The following is a 21,292-nucleotide window of genomic DNA, read 5'->3' on the forward strand; positions in this document are numbered from 1 at the left end:
TCATTTCATTGAAGAATAGAATCTTCAAATCTTAAACAACTGTCTACAGAACTACATTTATTTTTATCATCCTTTATGTTGAGGAAAAAGGTAGTGATCTTGACATGACCTTTATGCGAAAACCAAAAGGTCAAATTTGATTAAACTGATAGAATCATTTGGTTATATGATTCGTTTGACTGTGTCAAAAACTCATGAATTTCTTTTTATAAGAAGTATGTTTGATAACGAGAAGACTCCTTCCTTATTTGAACATGGACGGTGAAATAGAAATAGATATTTTTAAAATAAAAATGAAATCCTCCCACCCTCCCCATATTGTTTGCAAATCAGGATGAGAATCTAAATATTAATTTTATGTGACACGACCTGTAAATATGTCCTGATTTGAGCGTTAGTCATTTATTTTGTGCAAGTTCAATGTCACTATGAGAAAATAAAGCATCTATTATTTTCTAAATACTTGAGTGATGATTTTTTTAGCGGGGGTATCAATTGTGAGCTTGCTCACAATAACCCCAGTTATCTCAGGGTCTATACAATAATTATGTGTTTAATCCGTAATGATAATTACACAGTACATATATTTTCGATACAATGTATGCAAAACTATCAATGATGACGTCACTCGAGTAGGTACCGATCTTAAGAAAATCTAAATTTATAGTGTAAAATTGTGTAAGGATTTTTTTTTCAAATTTTCCAAAAATTATTCAAAGGCCACTTACTCAAAGAGTAGGTCATTGACCTATTATTTTTTGAATGTGGAAAATAACACTACAATGAAAGGTATATATGGCATACAATAGGTGGTTTTTTGCCATCATTGATTTTTGTTTTCATTCTGAGTTCTTAAGCGTTATCTATAAGGAATTCAGCTGAGTTGAGTGATTTGAAAATGGTGGTGACGGCTTGGCCTAAATGTTTGTCTCCTAATAACGAGACACAGAAGCTTTCAAAAGTGAAAAAAAATCCAACGATTTATTATACAGGATTTTAAAAAAATCCAAACAAAAATTTTACTTAACAATACATGAAACCGTGAGCATGTCTATAGAAACACACGTACAGGTGCTTGAGGACAGGACAACCCCCACCCCCATCTCCCGATTTAGACCCCCGGGGTAGTTGACTCTCCTTTTGATAGAAATTCCACTAAAGTCATATCTGAAAATGAACAGATAATAATCGAATTATGTACCCCCTCCCTAAATTTGCATATAAAAAGAGAAAAGGCACATCTATGCCACTCAGGTACGTTTGTTCACATAACTTCCCATTCGTCATTTTTGGATTAATAAACATGTATCCGCCATATGTATCCAACTAGCACGGGTTGATACCATATATTCGGTAATTTTCGCGATTATCCAATTTTCGTTCCTCTTTTTGTTTTCGCGAACTATTTCAGCTATTTCAACTCTTCAAATATTGAATACGCAGAAATTATATCCTGTAACATTTTCCATAAGAAACTTTTAAAATCGCAAAAAATGACTGACGCAAATTAAAAATGCTACATATTTCCCCCATTTTCAAAAATTTTGTGACACGCAAAAAAAACCGGATATACGGTTTTATCTTATTCTCATAATTCTTTTAAACTGAACGTGTGTTCCTCTGTTAGTCTACTTTACCATGTCAAATGAGTTTTTTGAAGACAAGCTAGGTACTAGGATGGAATTCAAGAGCTTTCAGTGACGTAATGTACATCCTTGAAGCATAAAATCTGAGGAGTCTTTTTGCGTGCCAATATATATATGTAAACTGATTTTCTCATATGTCATCGTAGTGACCGAAAGATATTTACTTCCGTCACAGTTACCTAGCGGAGTGGAATACCTTTATATCATTTTCTTTTTACATGCAATTTTGGGGCGTTTTACATAAATCGTTATTTTCCGTTAATTTTCAGATACATTTAGGAAGGGTACATGTTGTTTTCATGACATTAAAGAAACTTTTATTAGAAGGGGAGTCAACTATCAGGGGGGGGGTCCTGTTCTTAAACACCTGTGTATAGAAAGAAAATCAATTCTTGTCACAGGACAAGGAATCCGAAGTATAATATAAGTCCCGTCACGGTGAATACTACCGAGTTTACGGATGACTGCACACTGCCGGAGTTCGCCGAAGGATGCCGAAGCATGAAAGCTCCTGCAAGTTCGTTTTCAAAGGATTTCACAAAATAGCCAGGCTCGAATTCGTCTTCGTTGTTCATGATTTCCCACAATTCTTCGCCGATCTCACCACCGGAAGTCGTTAAATCAGTGAATGTCGGTAAAGCTGATGTTTCATAGGTGATTATTTTCTGTCCAATTTTTGCAGTAATGAACGCAGATCTGTATACGCTTTTGACTGAATCGTAACTATCTTCATCGAACTTCACCTACAAAAACATAGTGACGTCATTTTATTTGCATACTAATGATTTATAATTTTCGTTTTTGTGTAATAAATATAACGTAAATTTATTTTAAAACTGTATACTTATGTTGCGTATACATACGAAAAATGTCTTTAATTAATATTCCTCTTCAATGTACACTCAGAAGAACAGAAAATATAAACATATATTTTAAAAACATATATTTTTAAACATCTATGAAAGAGATAGAGGGCATAAGGATTTTACGTGGATCTCAGAGCAATGTGAAAAATGTATTTTATGTAAAGTAATCATTGTGAAGTATAAATGGTGAGAAATAGATCACAACTGGAGATATGTTTTACGGTGCGACCGTTGGGGCGAGCACAGCATGTGATCAAACAATGAATTATAATAAATTAATAAAATAAAATTAACAACGTGAAATTTGAATGCCAAAAAATAAAACATACCTATTTTTCAGTAAATTTTCATTATTCATAGTTTATAAGATTTGTTATAATTTATTTATTTATATGTAGAACAATAGTTTAATCTCAGATACAATGTTGTTAAATAATAAAGATTTTAATATAAAAATATTCATTGCACTGCATCTCCTCTTTTAAAGTGATTGTGATTATGATTGATTGATTGATTTCCCCCTTTTTTTTGGCAGTAGACATTTTTTCTTAAACTTACATATAAAACTTGACTCATCATAGAGCTCCCCCCATGCTAAAAATTTTTTTCATTTTTGTCAATTTACACATAGAAAATCGACTTACCATGGATTTGCCCCTCCACTTAAAAAAAAATAATTAATGTTTAATTTTATTTTTAATTTACGCTTAAAAATATTTGCTTATCATGTTAAAAGAACATGGTGTTGCCCCCCCCCCCCCCCAGCATGTAATAAATGGAAGTGAAAATAAAGAAACCATTGAACTGCTAAAAAGCTGAAGGATTAGAATTTTCATGATTTATTTTTCTTTTTGGATGAGGCTGCCATCCACCCACCCACCCCCTTTAAAAAAAGGCGTTTCAGGAAATTACCGTAATTATAGTGAATAAAATATTTGTGAGCATTCATCCAAATTAGTGCAATTCAAAACTGTTTCCTGTATCTGAAGAAATGTCCTTATTCGTCAGCTGTTCTTTATCTTAGCCTTTGCAAGATTTTAAGAGGATTTTGGTCATTTCAGCAGATTTACAATAACTTCAATTAGAGTAATTTCCCCTTATCAGTGCTTATTGTGACGTCAAAGCTGACGTTGGTTAAGTTGTCGTCTTACTCTTTAAAACTCCCCTGAGAAATAAAAGTATGCGAAGTATACTGTTTTATTTACTTAAAAAGCATGATGTTCTTAAAATTACACATCTTATAAGCTTTTCAAAGGTTTTACTTTGATTCTCGGGAGAACGTGATGTTGGAACGTGAGGTTGGAAACCATTGGTACTATGAATTGTGGGTCAAAATTTACTGACTCCGAAAAAATATATCGGATCAATGTATAAACGTTTGTGACGTCACACGATTATTTTTGATTGAAAGTGTACTGAGGTGAACTTTAGAGGTAACATTGACTGTATGTCGCATACATCGTTATTGTTTTTACTGTCTTGCTGATTCTCGTGAGAGTGTGAAGTGATAAAAATTGCCATGATTACAGGGAACTACTGGGACGATTAAAACGATGCATTACTGGTCCGATTTACTGACGCCAAAAAAATCCGCTGAATGAATGTGCAACTAGTCCGAATTTTCTATTCACACACGCCTTGCCGGTAGAGCTCGCTTCGCGCCGGCGCTGCGCGCCGGCGAGCTGCGCTCGCTATTATACAACTGTATTAACGATGACAATGACCATGAAACATGTACGTGTAGCTATGATTCGGTAGTTTAACATTCTATATTCTACAATTGCAAACAGTTTCGCCCCGTCTTAAATTCGCCCAGAAGCAGTTGTGCTTAAAGAGACATAATTAGAAACATTTGAAATCGCCCAATCTTAAATTTAATATTTCCTGGTACACAGTTCATTATCCAGTGTCCTACCCCGTTAAAACAGGATGTTAATGAATCGAGCTTGTGACGCATGATTTGATTGATTTGATCATATTTTATTGTACTGATAATCAATGTGGGATTTGGCATGACACGTCCTGTAACTTACCGTATATCTGGTAATTTTCGCGATGATCTAATTTTCGCTTTTTTTCACGACCTTTTTTAAATTGCAAATAACTGAATACACAGAAATTACATCCTGCATTATATCTGTAGGACACTTTTAAAATCGCACAGAAAATGACTGTCGGAAATCAAAAATGCTTTATATTTTCCCCATTTTCGCAAATTTTGTGACACGCATTAAAACCGAATATACTGTATATCGCCCTCTCCCTAATGCAGGATACTACAGCGTGTGAAATATATAGCATGTACCATTACAGAAATTTTTTAACGTGTTAGGAATGTGTACATGTACTATATATATATATATATATAAAATAAAAGGGGCAGGGGCCAGATGTTGTAATGTTATTAGAAGCGTATGAAATACTCAAGTCTATACTTGGAAAAATTCGTGCCCGTTTTATTTTCGCTGCTTTTCGCCGTGCGCCCTCGTTGTCAGCGCGGGCGAATTTAGTAAAGACTGGCCGAATTCCTTTGTCTCAAATTGTATCTCTTTAAACACAACTTTGTGTGGTCTATAATTCAAGACGGGGCGAAACTGTTTGCAAATAACACAGGACAAAACATAACCCTGTATACAGCACGCATTACTGTGACGTTCATCTCACCTGTTGCACGACCAGGCCGCTTCGAACGTACTTCGTGTACACAGTCACGTACATGGCCGTTCTCATATCCAGCATCTTTATGTCCACCATCTTTTTCAGCGCCGTCTTTCCGCAACCTGTATACAAAGCAGCATTGCCTTTATACAATCAGAAACATTGCTCGGCCTTTTCCGTCAAGTTCTCGACTTGACGGAAAAGGCCGAGCGATGTTCAGACTGTGCCTTTACAGTGGTTTAATTCCAATTCGCGGGTATCAATTTTCATGGACTAAGCGAAAATCGCAGTTACCAGGATATGTAAATTCCTGGACAATAATTCCGTAGGTACTTTTTGGTACTTAAAAATAGTACATGTTTATAAACTTTCAATTCCGTTGAACAACTAAAAACTGAAAACAAAAATCCAAAAAAATTGGTAATCAACGAATATTTATGAATCCACATGCAGTATTTCACATTTTGATCATGGTACGAAGTCGATATATGATAACACTTTGTAATTGTATTTGAAATTTATAAATTTGTGTGGAAAAGAAAAATATAATTAATGAACTATAGACTTGTGAAAATTTGTTTAATTATATTCGATTTTTAAAATATTATACTGTTACAAAACTGCGATATGTTACATCAACAACATATAATTCCTAATGAAATTTTGAAACGACCTGGGACCAAAGATCTAATAGTGTATGTTGTAAGTTATAACCAGATCTTAGTCATCAATGATGGTGTTGAACTGTCTACATGTGTATATGTAAAATACGTGTGTAAATGTCTTACTATGTTGCAAAAGAATCGTATCGTTTGCGCATGCCTGACACCGGAAATGATAGTTTTCACAAGCCTCTTTTGGGTCTTTATCTATGTCATCACAGCTGACGTCATTAGAACTTCTTTGCAATCGCCCTGAAAAAATTTAAACAATTTGTTGCAGATTTAAGCCGTATTTGTGTATAAAGAAGACTTATGTCAATATATTTACTACAATGACCAAAGTAGTTTATTTCTATCTCAACTTTTTTTTTAGAATTTTGAATTTCTCGAACGTAAATATTTCTCAAAAATAAAAGTTCACCTGCTTCACTCTATTTAATCACGTGACAATCCAAATTAAATACCCAATATTTACCCAATGTTTTCATTTGAAAATATCTTTCCTTATACGAACATACAAAAAATTTCAGTATATTTACATCTGCAATTGAAATATGTACTGAGTTCATTTAAGAAATAAACAGCATGTTAAAAAGTTCACGTGATCAAATCCTGTGAAGCCCCGTGAACTTTTTAACATTGATGTTTATTACTTACATTATATTTTGAGATAGGCAACTTGTTCCGAATTATTAACAAAACCGTGTTTATATGTTTACAATAATGCAAGCATCGAACAGTAAGCGCCTGCGATAATCATCGTGACGTCATTGAAAAGTTCACACGGAAATGAACGTTTTTGATTTTTATTTAGGGAAACATATTTGCAAACCTAAATATATCCAGCTAAACTTTTTACCTGTTGTTTATTTCTTAAGTGTACTTTTTAATAGGTCAAGAGGTTTGACCATCGCCTTTATAGCTTAGATTTGCCAGTTGCATTATAAAAGCATCAAAACACTGTTAAATGTTCATAATTCTAAACTATCTTACTTTTTCAAACGTAAATATAAATAATGAACATCACCCGACCAACAAAGTTCATATCTCGGTGAACTTTTTAACATTGATGTTTTCTAAAGTATTTCGTAAGTGAACGTTTAAACATTGCTATGATTCATTTTTATAAATTCAAATACATACATCGTGCTTGGGTGGGGATGTTTGGCTGGGCCGTGGGGAACTCCCTGAGATTTGTCGTCGGAATTTGCGACATCTGTGGACCACCCGGGATCTGATTAAACGGACCGGAAGCGACGTGATTCTGACTGAATGAACCTTCCTGTGCTAGTAACTGGTTTTGACGATTACTCCATGACGTCACTTCCCCGTCCGGTTTCATGACGTGTAACGAGACAATGGATGAAGACCATTGTTTATCGGAATTTGGAATGTTGAAAACCTTGACGAGGTCTTCGCCACCTAAAAATTAAAAGACATTAAGCATATTATCGTAAAATCACATATATATTATCATTATTAAAGATCATTCCATGAGGATAAATTTGTGTTGAACGCAACACGGTATTTCATTAAATATTTCAACAGCGTATATCAAAGTCAGCTTCAAATGAGTACCTATCAAGAATTAAGAAGCTAATTTTTTTTCTCATATTAATACTCATGATTCCTGATAAAGACATTTATAGATTACAACACGATCCTGGTACTAATATATAATATCAGATTATTATCTTATACCAAATTGAAAACGTGAAGAAAGATTACATGTTTACAAGAAGTTCGTGACAGTTTGAGACAACAAAATGAAATAGGATGGGTTCGGAAAAATTGATTCATACAATTGAAATCGCATCGAATTAGTACTTTGGTGTCTTATTTATTTGTATCAGGGGGATAAGATTGGCATTAGATCTTCCATAAATGTTTAGACATGATTATTTAAGCTATAAACTACTATTTAGTATAGAAATTTCGAAATATCCTAGATATTAAGTATTTTCCTATATGTATAATTATACAGAACTGTCAAATAGATTAGTAAATAAATCTAAATGTGACAAAACCGTTCTTGTGTTCTTAACTTGATGAAATATATTAACCTTCTATCTGGGAAATTTTAGTAACTGCCGACTTCATGAAAGAGGAAACAGACGACATGATGTTGGAGACATGCGCATTGACCGTGTTCATGATCTGAGGAATGTTTTGATGCAGTACGTTCATCTGGCGATTCAACTGGTGCTCTACTTCCTGTTTTCCTTGCATTGCTGTGGCAACCTGTATAAAAGGAGGGGTAAAAAAAAGACCTTTTTTATCTATATAATATTAATTACAATATTTGAAGATATTTATAATCTAAAAATGGCTTTTATATTCGCCCAGTCTCAAAATCGCCCGATGACTGAGAAAGAGGCGAAAATATAACGAGGGCCAATACCGCCCTGTATATATACAGCATGCTGTACATTCTACAAATCATACATTATTTACCTGCTGAGCGGCGTCGTTAGCCAGTCGATCAATGGTCTGAGGATCAGACATTTGTGTTTCCATGGTAATGAACGCATCTTTAACTTGGGGAATCAGTTTTGGAATGGTGTCCAAGGCCTTGTTAAAGCCTTCTCCGATAGTGCGCCTGAGCGTCTCTAGTTTGGACTCTGTTTCGGCTTTCTCCACGATGTTATGGCCTTGGTCCTGTAGTGTTTGCGGTACCTAATATAGAATTTACGCATATTAACATATACGCAGCCTACCGTATATTCTATTTAATTACAAGTAAATACATGAATTACATCCACATGAATTGGTGAAAAAGTATTTTCATGATTCCACGGACTTTTATTCATTTAGTTAAAAAAAAAATCTTCTCTTTTTAATTTCATAATTAAAAAAAAAATGTTCATGCGCGGATCGGGGTGGGGGTCGAAAGGGGTAATGGTATCGGGGTCCACCGCCTGGGAAAACTTGAAAAATTCAAATTGTAAAGTTGGCCTCGCCCCCCCCCCTCCCCGGCAAACAACATCATTCCTCGGAACCCCCTCCCTGCATGGAAAACTTTCTGTTTTAATATATAATGTTTAATGATAACCTTACGTCTTGCACTATGTCGTTGGCCGCTGTTTTTGACATTTCTATCACCGATTCAGCCAACTTTACATCCGGTTCAACCATTTTGACTTCCGGAATCGGGGTTTCTTCCTCTCGTTTCAATATAGTTTCTACATTGGTTATATTACCATTGCACTGCAGCGTTCTAAAATAGAAGAAATGAATTCTTTTCCAGCTACACTTCGGAGTCTGTATAATAGGAGACAATCTTAGCACAACAGCACAAGATATGAATAATAACCGACCCACCCTTATTTTATTTTCTTCTGTTAATACTGATGTTTTGGCTGATAAATTTTTTGGGGGGTGGGAGGGGGCTTTCTTGGCAGTCTAAATGAAGTTAAATAATGGAGTGTTAGCGTGGTAACCCTACGTAATTTTTTTTTTTTCATTTTCAGCTGCTATGCTAGTAATCTTAACAGTCATCTGTTGAAAATGATACAGCAAACTTATCTTATGTACAGATCTCTTTTATGCATTTAGACATATAATTTTCTTTCTGTGTTTGAGGGGGGGGGGGGTAGTATGGACTATATTATTTTTTTAGCTCATTATTGATAAAACATCCGACTCCAGTCCTGTGAAAAACTTGACATTTCTTTCCATTTGAGATTACATGTAAATTGGAACACCTATCACAAATTTTCAATGTTATCATCCGGGTTGTTGTCATGTTGTTTGAAATGCAAAATTCTCGTCACAAGATATAGGGGACAATACAATTTAAGAAGTTATCTTGAGATTGTTTCCTTATCAGTAATGGAAAACTATCGTTTTCACCATTTGATGTTCTTAAAAATCGAATACTGTAGTATAATTCAAGAAAATGTGCTGTATAAATATCTTGGGACAGAATATAGTACTATTAAAAGTAGACATCTTACCGTTTCTCACAGAGGTTTCGAACACACTCACGGCATACCACGTGACCGGCCGAAGCTTTTACAAGACAGTCTTTGACGCTCTCTGCTAGACCGTGCCGTGTTCTCTGTGCTTCTTCGATCGCAGCTGTCATTTTGTTAACAAGTCGTCCCTTCACCGCTACATTCAGAACTGGAGAAAAAAATTAAGGTGGAATAACACATTTTAATAAGGTCACTCAAACTAACAGTAAATATTTGATTATGAAATATATAATGTTAAAGCAATATGAGCTGTATTTTTTGGAATTTTATTTTGCTGGAAAAAGCTGCTAGTATGATAAGTCTGCATATAACTTAAACTTTTATGATAAATAAGGTTTGAAAAAATCATAAATTTTTGTCAGAGGAAAGATTTCTCTTCTAAGGAATATATAGCAAATCAATTTTTGTAAAGGACGACAATAATTCAATTTTGCTCCAATTAATTAAGGCTTCTTAACGGCCTTTAATACAAAAATATGGCTAAAAGATGTTTAAAAACCATAATATTTCTGTCATTTTAGTAGAAAATAACATTTTCGTCAACAAAAAATTCAACATGAAAATTGCAGCTCATATTGCTTTAAATAAACTGTACATATGTCAAATAAGCGAAAAATTTGCAGTTTTGGGATAAAAATTGATATCTAAAACATTCAATTCACTAAGTAACAACATAATCCCCTGTTGGATTCGAACTCGGGATGTACGGATCACAAGCCCGACACTTTAACTACTCGACAATGGAGTAAGTTAAATGTCGATAAAATCCTTTTGATAAAACGAAATGTCGTTTCGGTCAGAGGACAGCCATTTTGTGATGATGTGTTATTCCACCTTAAATGAAAACTCCATCAAATAATTAAGCTGACAATTTAATGGGTCATTTTTTCTGATGCATAATGTTTTAAATATTTCGTTCACTAATTTAAAGTCTTTTTCTCATCTGATTTTAAAACATTATTTGAATTAAAATAGAAACTGACAAAATTATTTTAAAAATCTTTACGATCCAGTTCAAACCGGTTTTAAAACAACATACGCATTCCTTTTATTTATTTTTTTTTAAACTGCTTTCAATTTCATTGTTTAGTTAAATTAATATCAACTTTCATACACTCTGTTTCGTCAATATTCGTTAGATACCAATTTTCGTGTATTCAGGTTTTTATACAAATGTACAATTGTAAACAGTACTTCATTGACATTTGACCAATGTAGGGATTAATTGAGTCTGCTCTAACTCCCAAAACTGTTATTTATCATTTGAGCCTGTAAAAATTATAGATATCTCAATTCTTACTTAAGCCTGCACAAAATGTTATTTCTTACTATAAAATTCACAAATTATTCACTGAGCAGAAAAGATCGCGTATTCGAATGCAAAATTATAACATGTATCAGCTTCTACTTATTTTATTATTTAATCATGTCTGTTCAGAAAAATGTTGAGGGAAGGGGGAGGGTTAAAAAAATCAGCCTAAAGAAGTAGAAAAAAAAAGATTCCAAATTTTGATGAACTACTGCATTATTATAAATATAAGTTTTAAATACAAAATAGAAAAATACGTAGCATTTAAAAATTTCGGGTTTCTGAATTAGAAAAATGTTGGTCATCTTTTGAAAAAATTTTGATTTTTGGATTATATATATATATATAAGTCAATTACGATATGTTAGAGAGAGAGAGAGAGAGAGAGAGAGAGAGAGAGAGAGAGAGAGAGAGAGAGAGAGAGAGAGAGAGAGAGTGTGTGTGTGTTTGGTGAATGAGTGAGTGAAAAGTGTACATGTATGATGAGGGGTAAAAAAAAATTGCATAAAGAATGTGTAATACATCTATACAATTATGCATCTATTTGTGTGCTGAAAAAAAATGTAAGAAAATGACTGAGACCACAAATATTTGTGTGCCAACACCTTACCCCCCCCCCCCCCACCCACCCCCCCCCCCCCCCCCCGCCCCGCACCTTCCCCCTTCAAGCAACGTCGTTGTATAGTTGTATACTTACGCATTAAGTTATCCACGTCCAGAGTTTTGTAATCAGCGCCCAGAACCAGTGACAGGTACAACACCGATACAGCGGCCACAGTCACTGCCAGGCCGCGCATGCTTGAATTATGAGGGAGAATCTGTCAGTTACATCAAAGTTTGAAACTACCCGATATACATGGAAACCAGCAGTCGCAGAAGTGATACAAAAATAATTCATTCGTTCATTCTCTCTCTCTCTCTCTCTCTCTCTCTCTCTCTCTCTCTCTCTCTCTTTTTCTCTCATGATAACGAATGCGTATAATGATGATGATGATGATGATGATGATTACCGTTCGGGAGAATCAGAAACTAAATACCGGTATATCATGTGTTTATGTACCTCTTTTATAGAAATTCGATTATCAAGTGAAAAACTAATCATATATTCATCATATAGATTGTTTTACGTCTTTTGACAAATGATAAAGTTGATCTAAAAGCTTCAGAACAACAATGAATAAAATCAGATTTGTTCGATCAAATGATTTGATATTTAATCAAAATAATCGTATTTATCATCGATTAAACATGTTTTATTTGTTGTATGTTATTAGATGAATATTGATTGTTATCAAATGAATATTTATTGTTCTTACCTTGCGTTCGATGTATTCCTATATTCGATTTTATCCTTTGTGATTTATTTAATAATTCCGCAGTTAACTATAGCGCACGTGTTGAAACAATATGGTAGTAGCAAACAGTTATTAAGGGTATAGTGCTAAAATAGAGACTGCTTAACTGGTGGGGATCCCAGGGGGTTAATTTGAATATTTCAAATATAATGTTTCTTGTTTTCAATGTACAAGAAACATATTCAAATTTGGTCAAATTTAATGAATGAAAATTCAAATTCTAGTGTTATATTTTTACATTTAATTTCAAATTTCTGTAAATTTCTATGATTTCTCCCCTTTTAGGCCTCAGCTATTTTACGGTTGATTAGGCTTGTTATAATATGTTTACTGTTTACTTCCTTTTCTTACATCTCTCTGTAATAAGGCAATCCATCAAACGTGTCCCCGGGGGCGGGCTGTATTGACCATAGTTACAAGTACATATATACCTCTCAGTAACGAGAAGTCAATAGAGGAAATGATACAGAAATAATTTTCTCTTTCTCTACAAGTCTCTCTCTCTCTCTCTCTCTCTCTCTCTCTCTCTCTCTCTCTCTCTCTCTCTCTCTCTCTCTCTCCAGACTTTATAGGGTAGGTATCATTGAAACTGACGACTCTTAATGTCTATAAATGCAAACTAACACGTCTTCATACAGTTTATAACCGTTTAATTTTTCCCACCCTCTTGATAATTCAAAGATCACTTGTTAAACAGATGATTTTAGATCAATAAACAGATTGTTCGATCTCTTTTGTATAATATTATACAATAAGAAGTCATTTTTCATATAATATTTGGAACAGTTAACACAACAACAAAAAAATTATAACAGTTATTCCGGTTATTAGTGTTCAAAAACATACAAAACAGATCTTAAACGACGAAATTAACATAATATACATGTAAGTATACATACACACATGATATTTACACGTGATATACAATAAACAAATGATACACAAAAAAGCACATTATGATATAGCACAGAAATGGAAGGGTCGTTTAGAACATTGATTGCGTTGTGATTTCCTGGTCTGTAGAAAGTATAATATGACACAGTACAGTCGAGCTAATGGTCGGAAGAAGTATGTACATGTATATATACATTGAAAAATAAGATTAAAACAAATATCAAATAAAAACAACAACAAGCACTTGTTCAGCATTCAAAAGCGTATTATACATTGTATCCTGCAACTTCACTGCATAAATATAGAAGTAACATCACACAATAAAAAAGTCGCCTTCAAAATATTTTTTTTTTAAATCCGTCTCTGCTTTTGAACGCACATCACACTGACTTATTCGACATGAGATTTTTTTTTCTTTTAAACGTAATACTGTTTTGTGGTCCACGTCGCCATTTTTTTCGCTTAGGAGCGCTGAGCCCAGACAACGAGCGCTGTTAGCAGGAGAAGGGGTGTGAAAACCGAGATCCGCGCCTGACTGTTGCAGTAAGTGGTGGAGCATGAGCAGGATCCGTACCCTATCTTATTGTCACAGGTGTCAGACGAGGCGGCCAGGCACGAACGTTCCACGTATGTGAACACTGAAACAGTGAATAAATAATAACAATATGTATAATAATGAATAATAATAAAATATATAAATAATAATAATAATACAGATGATGCCGAAACAATAAATAATTGCATACATGTATTTAATGAGTGAGTGAAGGACTGAATGAATAAATGAAACATGATAAGTACATGGAATGATGATTGATAATAATATAGATACTGAAACAATAAATGATTATACATTTAATGAGCGAAGGAGTGAATAAATGAACGAGTAGAAACGCTAGCTGAAACATATAAGAAAACTGAATGAATGAATGAATGAGTGAATGAATGAATGGGTGAGTGAATGTTGAATGGAAATTTAAAAAAAAAAAAATTATAAAAACGAATGAATGAATGAAAACAGTTATAATAAAGGAATGAAATAATTTTTAAATTTCTTAAACAAATCACAAAATCAAATGATGAATAAATGGAGAATGAAAAGTGAAAAAAAATTTAAACAACGAATGAATGAGTAAATGTAAAAAAAGGACAAGTAATGAAAGGAATGAATGAATGAAGAAATAAATGAGTAAATAATTTAGATGGTATATCTAAAGCGGGAGAACTCAAGTTCTAATTGTTGCAACATAATCACACAAAGCATGAACGACAACTCATACATGCATTAAATTGAGTTGGTCTCTTCTTAAGATTCTATCCCGACGTCTTCGCGATCATTAAATAATAATGTAGAAATGTTTTTTTTCAAAACCAAAGCGATAATAGTAAACACATACAGATCCTCGTCAGCATGTACGGAGGTTGGCGACTTTCCATATCATTATTTTCCAATTTAAATTTAAAAAGTCCTTCATTAATAATAGTGAAGAGGGCAGTATGCGTCAAAAAATCATTATTTCCTATAGGCCTATGTAAATATATGAAATATTGTTTTGCCTCGGACTGGAATGTCTCGACGTCATTGGATGAATAGCGTCACGTGATTGTCTTATAAATTTCTTAACACGGCGAGCGTCAAAATTTATACGGCAACATGGCGGACGTAACGTTATTTAAGCTGATTTTTTACACAAATGTTTAACCATACCTTTGATTTTTAAGCCCCAAAAATATATAGATTGACCCCCCTTTGCCCGTGACGTAATATTATGATCCTACAATATTGCATCCAGGTTTGCACCGACGACTGACGAGAAAGGTAAATCAAAGTACTGAAAGTACTGAAAAGCGCTAACCTAGCTTGGTTCTAAGAAAATTTACTGTGTGCAAGCGTAGGCGGAAATGAGCCTTATTGAAATTTTGGTTTATGTTTAATAAATATCAATTTAAAGTATCGAAGGCCAGATTTCTTTAAATATATGTTACTTTCTGCAAATGATGTGAATTAAAGCTGAACACGACTTGTATATGGATACTTGCCTGAAAAAAGATATGTTAAAATCACGAATTATACCTTTTGAACAGTAATTCATCACAGTTTTTGACATTTTCTTGCAAAGAATCGATTATATTTTTCTATATTTTAGCTTCTGAATACGCACTATATTTTTTCATCACTGCGTAGCATCCCGTGCTGATGTACGTAAGCCCCGCAAACCAATCGTATCTACTCGGCCATTTCCGTCACCCAGATAACTGGTTCCCTATACCTCTTACCAGTTTAAATGATGTATATTTCTGCTCATAGAGGGCAGTTATTCCTTGCACCGGAAATAGAAGTCTAACGACAATAAAGCGCTGAGCTATGCTTAGCGCTTTAAAAATTAGAGAATTAAGCTATGAATTTTAATATTATGTATTATCTTCTGTTTGTTTACATATCAAACTTTAGGTCCTCGACAAAACAAAACACTTATTAGGTATGTTACTGACTGTGTAAAGAAATTTGTGGGATCGGTAAAGTCCATACTTTAGGTTTTTAAATTTCTGTACACAGTCAGTAACAAACCTAATAAGTAATAATATCCGGTTAACAAAAAAATGGGGGGTTGGGATTTAACCCCCCTTCCCCACCCCCACCCCCTCCTAGCCCCGTTGCTACGATGCTGGTATAAATCTACATTTTACGTCTTCTTTTTTTTAAGATGGAGTTAACAACACAAATTGCTCAAGATTACATAAAATATCTATACATATAATACATGTGTAGGTGTAATTAACAAATGAGAGATCGGGGTTTACCTGTTCCCAGACTTTTGAAGGATTTGCCACACGCCGCGCAGTTGGACGCCGTCCGCTTGGCGTCCTGAAGCCCTAATTCGTTGATACTCTCCCCACAGTTTGTTGGGTCATCGTCAGAATTACACACCCAGCAGTCAATGGCGAGAACTGCAAACAGATACATGTAGAAAAAAAATGTTTACATTGTGTCTTTGTGATAACGCTACAAATTAATTTTGTAATGTATAATCCAATACATTTCAACATGCAATATCTTGTTTAATAATCATAACATTACTGAAAATATATATACATCTAATATAAATATCATAATTATTAAAATATAAATGTAAGTAATAAGGAATCTTTCTTTGAATATTAGGGGGTGATCAGATATAACACACCCAATAGTCAATAACAAAATCGGTAAATATATAAATACGAGTATATAAATAATCGTTACTATACACAAAATCAAATTTTAAGGCATCGTTTTTAAAGTGGGAAAGGAAAGGGGAGGCATTGATCTACGCAAAATCTTAACAATCAAAGTGTTATAGGTTGCTTCCCATGTTACGATTTTTGAAAATGTTGATCTATCTGTTAAGTTTACCTACAATTTTAATACTGTCCAAAAAAAGGTAGGGGACAGTTGTTTGCTCAAAATTCCATTTTATGTGTGTAAAATTTTGTTTAAAAAAAGTGTGTGTGTGGGGGGGGGGGGGGGGGGCTGCCTGCGATGTTTTATTTGTGTGTGTGTGGTTTTTGGTTTTTTTTTTGGGGGGGGGGGGTGGCGGTTGTTCTAGAAAGACAGAGGTTTTTTCATTCCTGTATAATTTCGGCTTCAGCAAAGTTCCGCATTTAAAATTGTGATTATCAAGAATTGATTCAAGCATACAGATATTAGTTCAACAAATGTGTTTAATAGACAATCCTAATATTTTTCAATAATTTACGCATTTTTAAAAGTTAAATAATAAACTTTTGGTCAAAATTCTCTTCGTGGTGAAAACTAGAAAAACGGATGACCTAATTAAAACACAAAATACGTAAAATTCTTTTTCATAAAGGTTTACGCTTAATCATTTCTTTTTGTTTTCATAATTTTTATCAAAAAAAAATTACAATCAGAATTATCATTTAATATAGTTCATTTTTGCATCAAAATTAAATTTTCAAAAATTACAGCTCGTATTGTTTAAATCTTTCAGCATGCATAAAAATTATTAATAACCACAAGTTCAATAGCATGGCTGATCAAGTTGAGCTGTTACCTAAAAATTATCAATTTCATTTCTAGATATAAATGAGATAATCAATAAAGGTATGAAAGGCAGTTTTTTATTTAATGTTTGAAAAATTGCTGGCAAAGATAAGGCAGTAATAAAATCGATACCAAAAAGACAGTAACATAGCTATGGTTGATGATAAATTAAGCGAAGCACAGCATACAGGTACATGTGGTTCAATATATCGATCATATTTCATGCCACCATTTAGAGTGTATCTGATTTTAGGTGGTGTAAATTGAAATTTCAGTTACCTAATACAAACATAAAATCTCTGAATATACAAACACAAGAGATAATGTTCAGCGACTCTTTTAGACTTTAAATTACAGGATTTTGAAAGAATGCATACCGCGCGTGCAGGTCATTGCTTGCACGTGAGTTGAATTGTATTTAACAAGGGTCAAATTTTAAAAAAAAGTGCATGACTCTTGCTGATGAATGCAATAGAGCATGACTGAATGTGGATGACCGATCGATAATATTGATTCATTAGTAAAGTTTCATCTTTGAAATCTTTGAAAACCGATGAAATAAACATGAAGTGGGCAACAATGGCGAGGTTGGTAGAGGAAAAAAGAACACCTCTCTCTCTCTCTCTCTCTCTCTCTCTCTCTCTCTCTCTCTCTCTCTCTCTCTCTCTCTCTCTCTCTCTCATGACTATATATATATTACAACAATAATGTTTATAAGTAGAAACAATACTCAAAACATAGTTCCTACATCGTATCCTTATTTGTTAACTGATAGGAAAGTAATCTACACTGATCGTCAAATCAAAGGCCCATTATCTTATAACCCTCCACCCCCACCCCCATTAGTTCGTACTTCGTCAGGTCCATTGATTGCAGAACATTGGAAGGGTCGGATGTATAATAAAGTTGTATACTAGTACGTAGATTCTTTTCCCAGTAAAGGGGTGAGGATTCTATGCCGTATCAATCATCGACAGAAAATTTTATATGATGAAATACTCGATCTTTAATTAAGGATAGATAAACTCTCCAAACTATACCATTCACAATGTGTTTTCATTACGAACGAATGACCCCAATATCCAGTATATTGAAATTAATTCCCCATGGTGGGACACACATTTCGAGAGTGGTGGGGTCGTATACCGAACTGCTAAAAAAAGGCAGACAGACGAACAGCTGGATAGATAGATAGATAGATAGATAGATAGATAGATAGATAGATAGATAGATAGATAGATAGATAGATAGATAGATAGATAGATAGATAGATAGATAGATAGATAGATAGATAGATAGATAGATAGATCAGGGCCATTCAGGCAATTACATAGATAACATGCATGATTGATACAAATTAAAAACAAGCACAGACATAAAATCTACATTTTTTCCTATATAGTATAACTTACCGTTAGAAACACATCCGAGAATCAAAATGGTCACCAAAATCACAGATTGAGCTTTACAGCCCATCTTCAGCTCGTATATATAAAAGAAAAGAAAAATCTATAAAAAAGAGAAAAAGAATGGCGTCCCCTTAAGTCCTTTTATTGCTCCGACATTCAGGTGAATTTTTTTCAAATACACACTTGATCGGTTTATAGAGAATAAAAACAGGCTTTTTAAAAAACCATTTCAATGGCATTCACTGGTGCATGTTTTCTCCTATTGTATATAGACATGGGTTTTCAACCGGGTAAAAACTGCACTTTGATTGGGTGCTGCGCTCTTGGTTACGTGTATCAATAAATACTTTGGTTATGAAAATAAAAAAAAGAAAAATCAATCTCGCCGGATTGAGATTTGCATTTAAAGCGGGTGACGATCGAACGTTGGAGATTATCGCGGGTTTAATGATTTACACTGCGCTGCTTGGGACACATATAGAAGTATATTAAAATCGGATTTAATTCCATGGGTATATGTTATTTTAATCGCACCCACGATTACATCACTATTACTGTTACACAGATTTGTTTTACGGGAGTTTAATATAGCGTCAGCTGATAAACGCAGTTGAGCTCATAACTGCACAGTAAGAACTGTAACTCTTCAATGCGTATAAAGAGAGTGAAGAGAGCTAGCGAGAGAGAGAGAGAGAGCGAGAGAGAGAGAGAGAGAGAGAGAGAGAGAGAGAGAGAGAGAGAGAGTAAATAGATATACAGTGTAGATGAACTAAAAAACTATAAACATTGCATTCGTATTTGAACTAAAAGAACTATATACATTGCATTCGTATTTTTTTTTTATATTTCCTAAATCTAAATTTCTGTTTTTTGTCAGTACATAATTACTTTTCACTAACAGATTTCTTACACGAAATGTTATACAATTTAAAAAAAACCCTGTTTTTTAAGTCTGTTATATGCATGATTAATTAAGAAGATAGAAATAAAAGTAATGATTTTTTTAGTTTCCTTCTATAACGGAGATTAAACATAAATATGTTAACTTAGTTCAAGAACTGATATTTAATAGTATATAACGTTATACATGTACATACAACTGAGAAAATGTTGACTTTTTTGTTTTAGTTTTTTTAAAAGAGAATAAGAGGCATTTTAAATCCAGGCCTCCATCAAATAAAAAAATGATTAACAAATAATATACATGTATACGCGTTTTGGTATTAGATAATGTTCTCAAAATTTAATAATTAATTAATTAATAATTGCCAAATTAATTTCTGCATGTGCATATGAGCAATTGAATCTATTTCAAGCTATAATAATCTTTCATAATTTCCAGTTATGTTATATAGTACACCAATTATCAAATAATTAAGATATATTGTACATATATATACCTGTATAAAATTTCAACATTCAATTCTAAATGCACGAGCTTCATTTAACCCAGTTTTTTAAGAAGTTTTTAAACTGTTAATGATTAAGAACTTCTGACATTTGATCTCCGTTTCCGGTTGCGAACGCAAGATATCTTTTTTCTTTCGTTTAACTTATACCTTCAAAGAGGGGTGCAACTGCATGCATGTACTAAGACCATCAAGTCAATTTGGACGCTTTTTAATAATGTTGACACAATTTCACCATAAAACCCCCGCTAGGTAGTACTATCCCGCAGGTATGCTTGTAAAAAAAAGATGAATCGCACAGAGGAAGATGACTCAAGGGCGCTATCTATATATGGCCCGCGCATCGCAATAGACTTACCCTATACCTGCCAGTGCGCGCGGACTTGACCACCCCCATCGATGCAGTGGAATCGTTCACACTTACATGTATCTTGAGGAGAAAAGGTTTATACGCCGTCATTGAAGAAAACAAGGAATGATGTATTTATAAATACCAACAGACGGACCGATGCTAAAAAATTTTGATCTCCCTCTCTCTATAACTTCTTGTGTTTAATTCTAATTTTTAGAAGAAAAAACGTTTCATTGTGCCAGGAACGATGGATTCTTCACCAGTGATGGATTCTCGGATTCTTTCAAAATGTTCGGGGTGTTTCAGAGAAAGGAGGATGTTGGGATTAAGGATTAACCCCATCACGGTGACTCTGGCTATCTGTTTTATTTTTCTGTGCTTTCGTCATCAGCCAGTGTCTGCTTTTAATTTGGATATAAAGACTCCCTTAACGCAGAGGGGAAACAGGGGAGATATGTTTGGATATTCCGTAGCTCAGCATATCGACCAGGGCAACTCTTGGTAAGATTTAAGTCAACAGGTGAGGGGAAGGGGGCAATGGAATATCCCCCCCTTTCCATATCGCCCCCCCCCCACAACAAAAATTCGTTACCGTCCAATAGAAGTGTCAGTGTAATTGAAAATCTTGGTTCTCTGTTGCCGTTCATCTCTTTGACTGTGTTGTGTGTGTATAGATAGCTAGTGTAAATGGAGGGGAAATGGGGTTGACA

General features: G+C 34.0%; 3 protein-coding genes across 7 annotated transcripts in view; 1 reads left to right on the forward strand and 2 right to left on the reverse strand.

Annotated features, from left to right (window-relative positions):
• Positions 1–225: 225 nt before the first annotated feature.
• On the reverse strand, positions 226–12,595 carry LOC105345534 (uncharacterized). 2 transcript variants are annotated; one of them, XM_011453717.4, is made up of 10 exons: positions 12,435–12,576; positions 11,816–11,936; positions 9,789–9,957; positions 8,890–9,049; positions 8,287–8,508; positions 7,896–8,073; positions 6,976–7,254; positions 5,959–6,084; positions 5,177–5,292; positions 226–2,389 (listed from the first exon to the last, which is right to left on the reverse strand). In XM_011453717.4, exons 2-10 carry the CDS (start codon positions 11,913–11,915, stop codon positions 2,042–2,044), a joined length of 1,698 nt encoding a protein of 565 aa, XP_011452019.3. In that variant the 5' UTR covers positions 11,916–11,936; positions 12,435–12,576; the 3' UTR covers positions 226–2,041. The 2 variants fall into 2 exon arrangements, with proteins under 2 accessions (XP_011452019.3, XP_011452018.3); XM_011453716.4 differs by having other exon boundaries at positions 241–2,389; positions 11,816–11,916; positions 12,435–12,595.
• Positions 12,596–13,106: 511 nt separating this feature from the next.
• LOC105345533 (uncharacterized) lies at positions 13,107–19,161 on the reverse strand. Its single transcript, XM_011453715.4, has 3 exons — positions 18,825–19,161; positions 16,170–16,316; positions 13,107–14,005 (listed from the first exon to the last, which is right to left on the reverse strand). The coding sequence occupies exons 1-3, from the start codon at positions 18,886–18,888 to the stop codon at positions 13,830–13,832; spliced, it is 387 nt and encodes a 128-aa protein (XP_011452017.3). The 5' UTR covers positions 18,889–19,161; the 3' UTR covers positions 13,107–13,829.
• A 1,427-nt stretch (positions 19,162–20,588) lies between these two features.
• The window catches only part of LOC105345532 (integrin alpha-8), a 41,409-nt gene continuing 40,705 nt past the window's right edge, over positions 20,589–21,292 (forward strand). For 3 of the 4 annotated variants that reach the window (XM_034454759.2, XM_034454757.2, XM_034454758.2), the window contains exon 1: positions 20,590–21,083. In XM_034454759.2, the coding sequence (XP_034310650.2) occupies positions 20,830–21,083 (254 nt within the window). In that variant the 5' untranslated portion in view covers positions 20,590–20,829. Of the gene's footprint in view, positions 21,084–21,292 lie in introns of all 4 variants that reach the window. The other variant, XM_034454756.2, reaches the window with a different exon arrangement.

The sequence above is a fragment of the Magallana gigas genome, chromosome 10 (assembly GCF_963853765.1).
Source record: "Magallana gigas chromosome 10, xbMagGiga1.1, whole genome shotgun sequence".
NCBI classification, from domain to species: domain Eukaryota; kingdom Metazoa; phylum Mollusca; class Bivalvia; order Ostreida; family Ostreidae; genus Magallana; species Magallana gigas.

Bases quoted from the DNA above. Each gene is read 5' to 3' on its own strand.
- LOC105345534 (XM_011453717.4), bottom strand. From the start codon at position 11,915: ATGCGCGGCCTGGCAGTGACTGTGGCCGCTGTATCGGTGTTGTACCTG. The intron at 9,050-9,788 runs GTAAGATGTCTA...CTTCTATTTTAG, and splicing joins CGAAACCTCTGTGAGAAACG to AACGCTGCAGTGCAATGGTA. The intron at 8,074-8,286 runs GTAAATAATGTA...CCTTTTATACAG, and splicing joins CTAACGACGCCGCTCAGCAG to GTTGCCACAGCAATGCAAGG.
- LOC105345533 (XM_011453715.4), bottom strand. From the start codon at position 18,888: ATGGGCTGTAAAGCTCAATCTGTGATTTTGGTGACCATTTTGATTCTC. The intron at 16,317-18,824 runs GTAAGTTATACT...ATCTGTTTGCAG, and splicing joins TCTCGGATGTGTTTCTAACG to TTCTCGCCATTGACTGCTGG. The intron at 14,006-16,169 runs GTAAACCCCGAT...TCACTGTTTCAG, and splicing joins CTTCAAAAGTCTGGGAACAG to TGTTCACATACGTGGAACGT.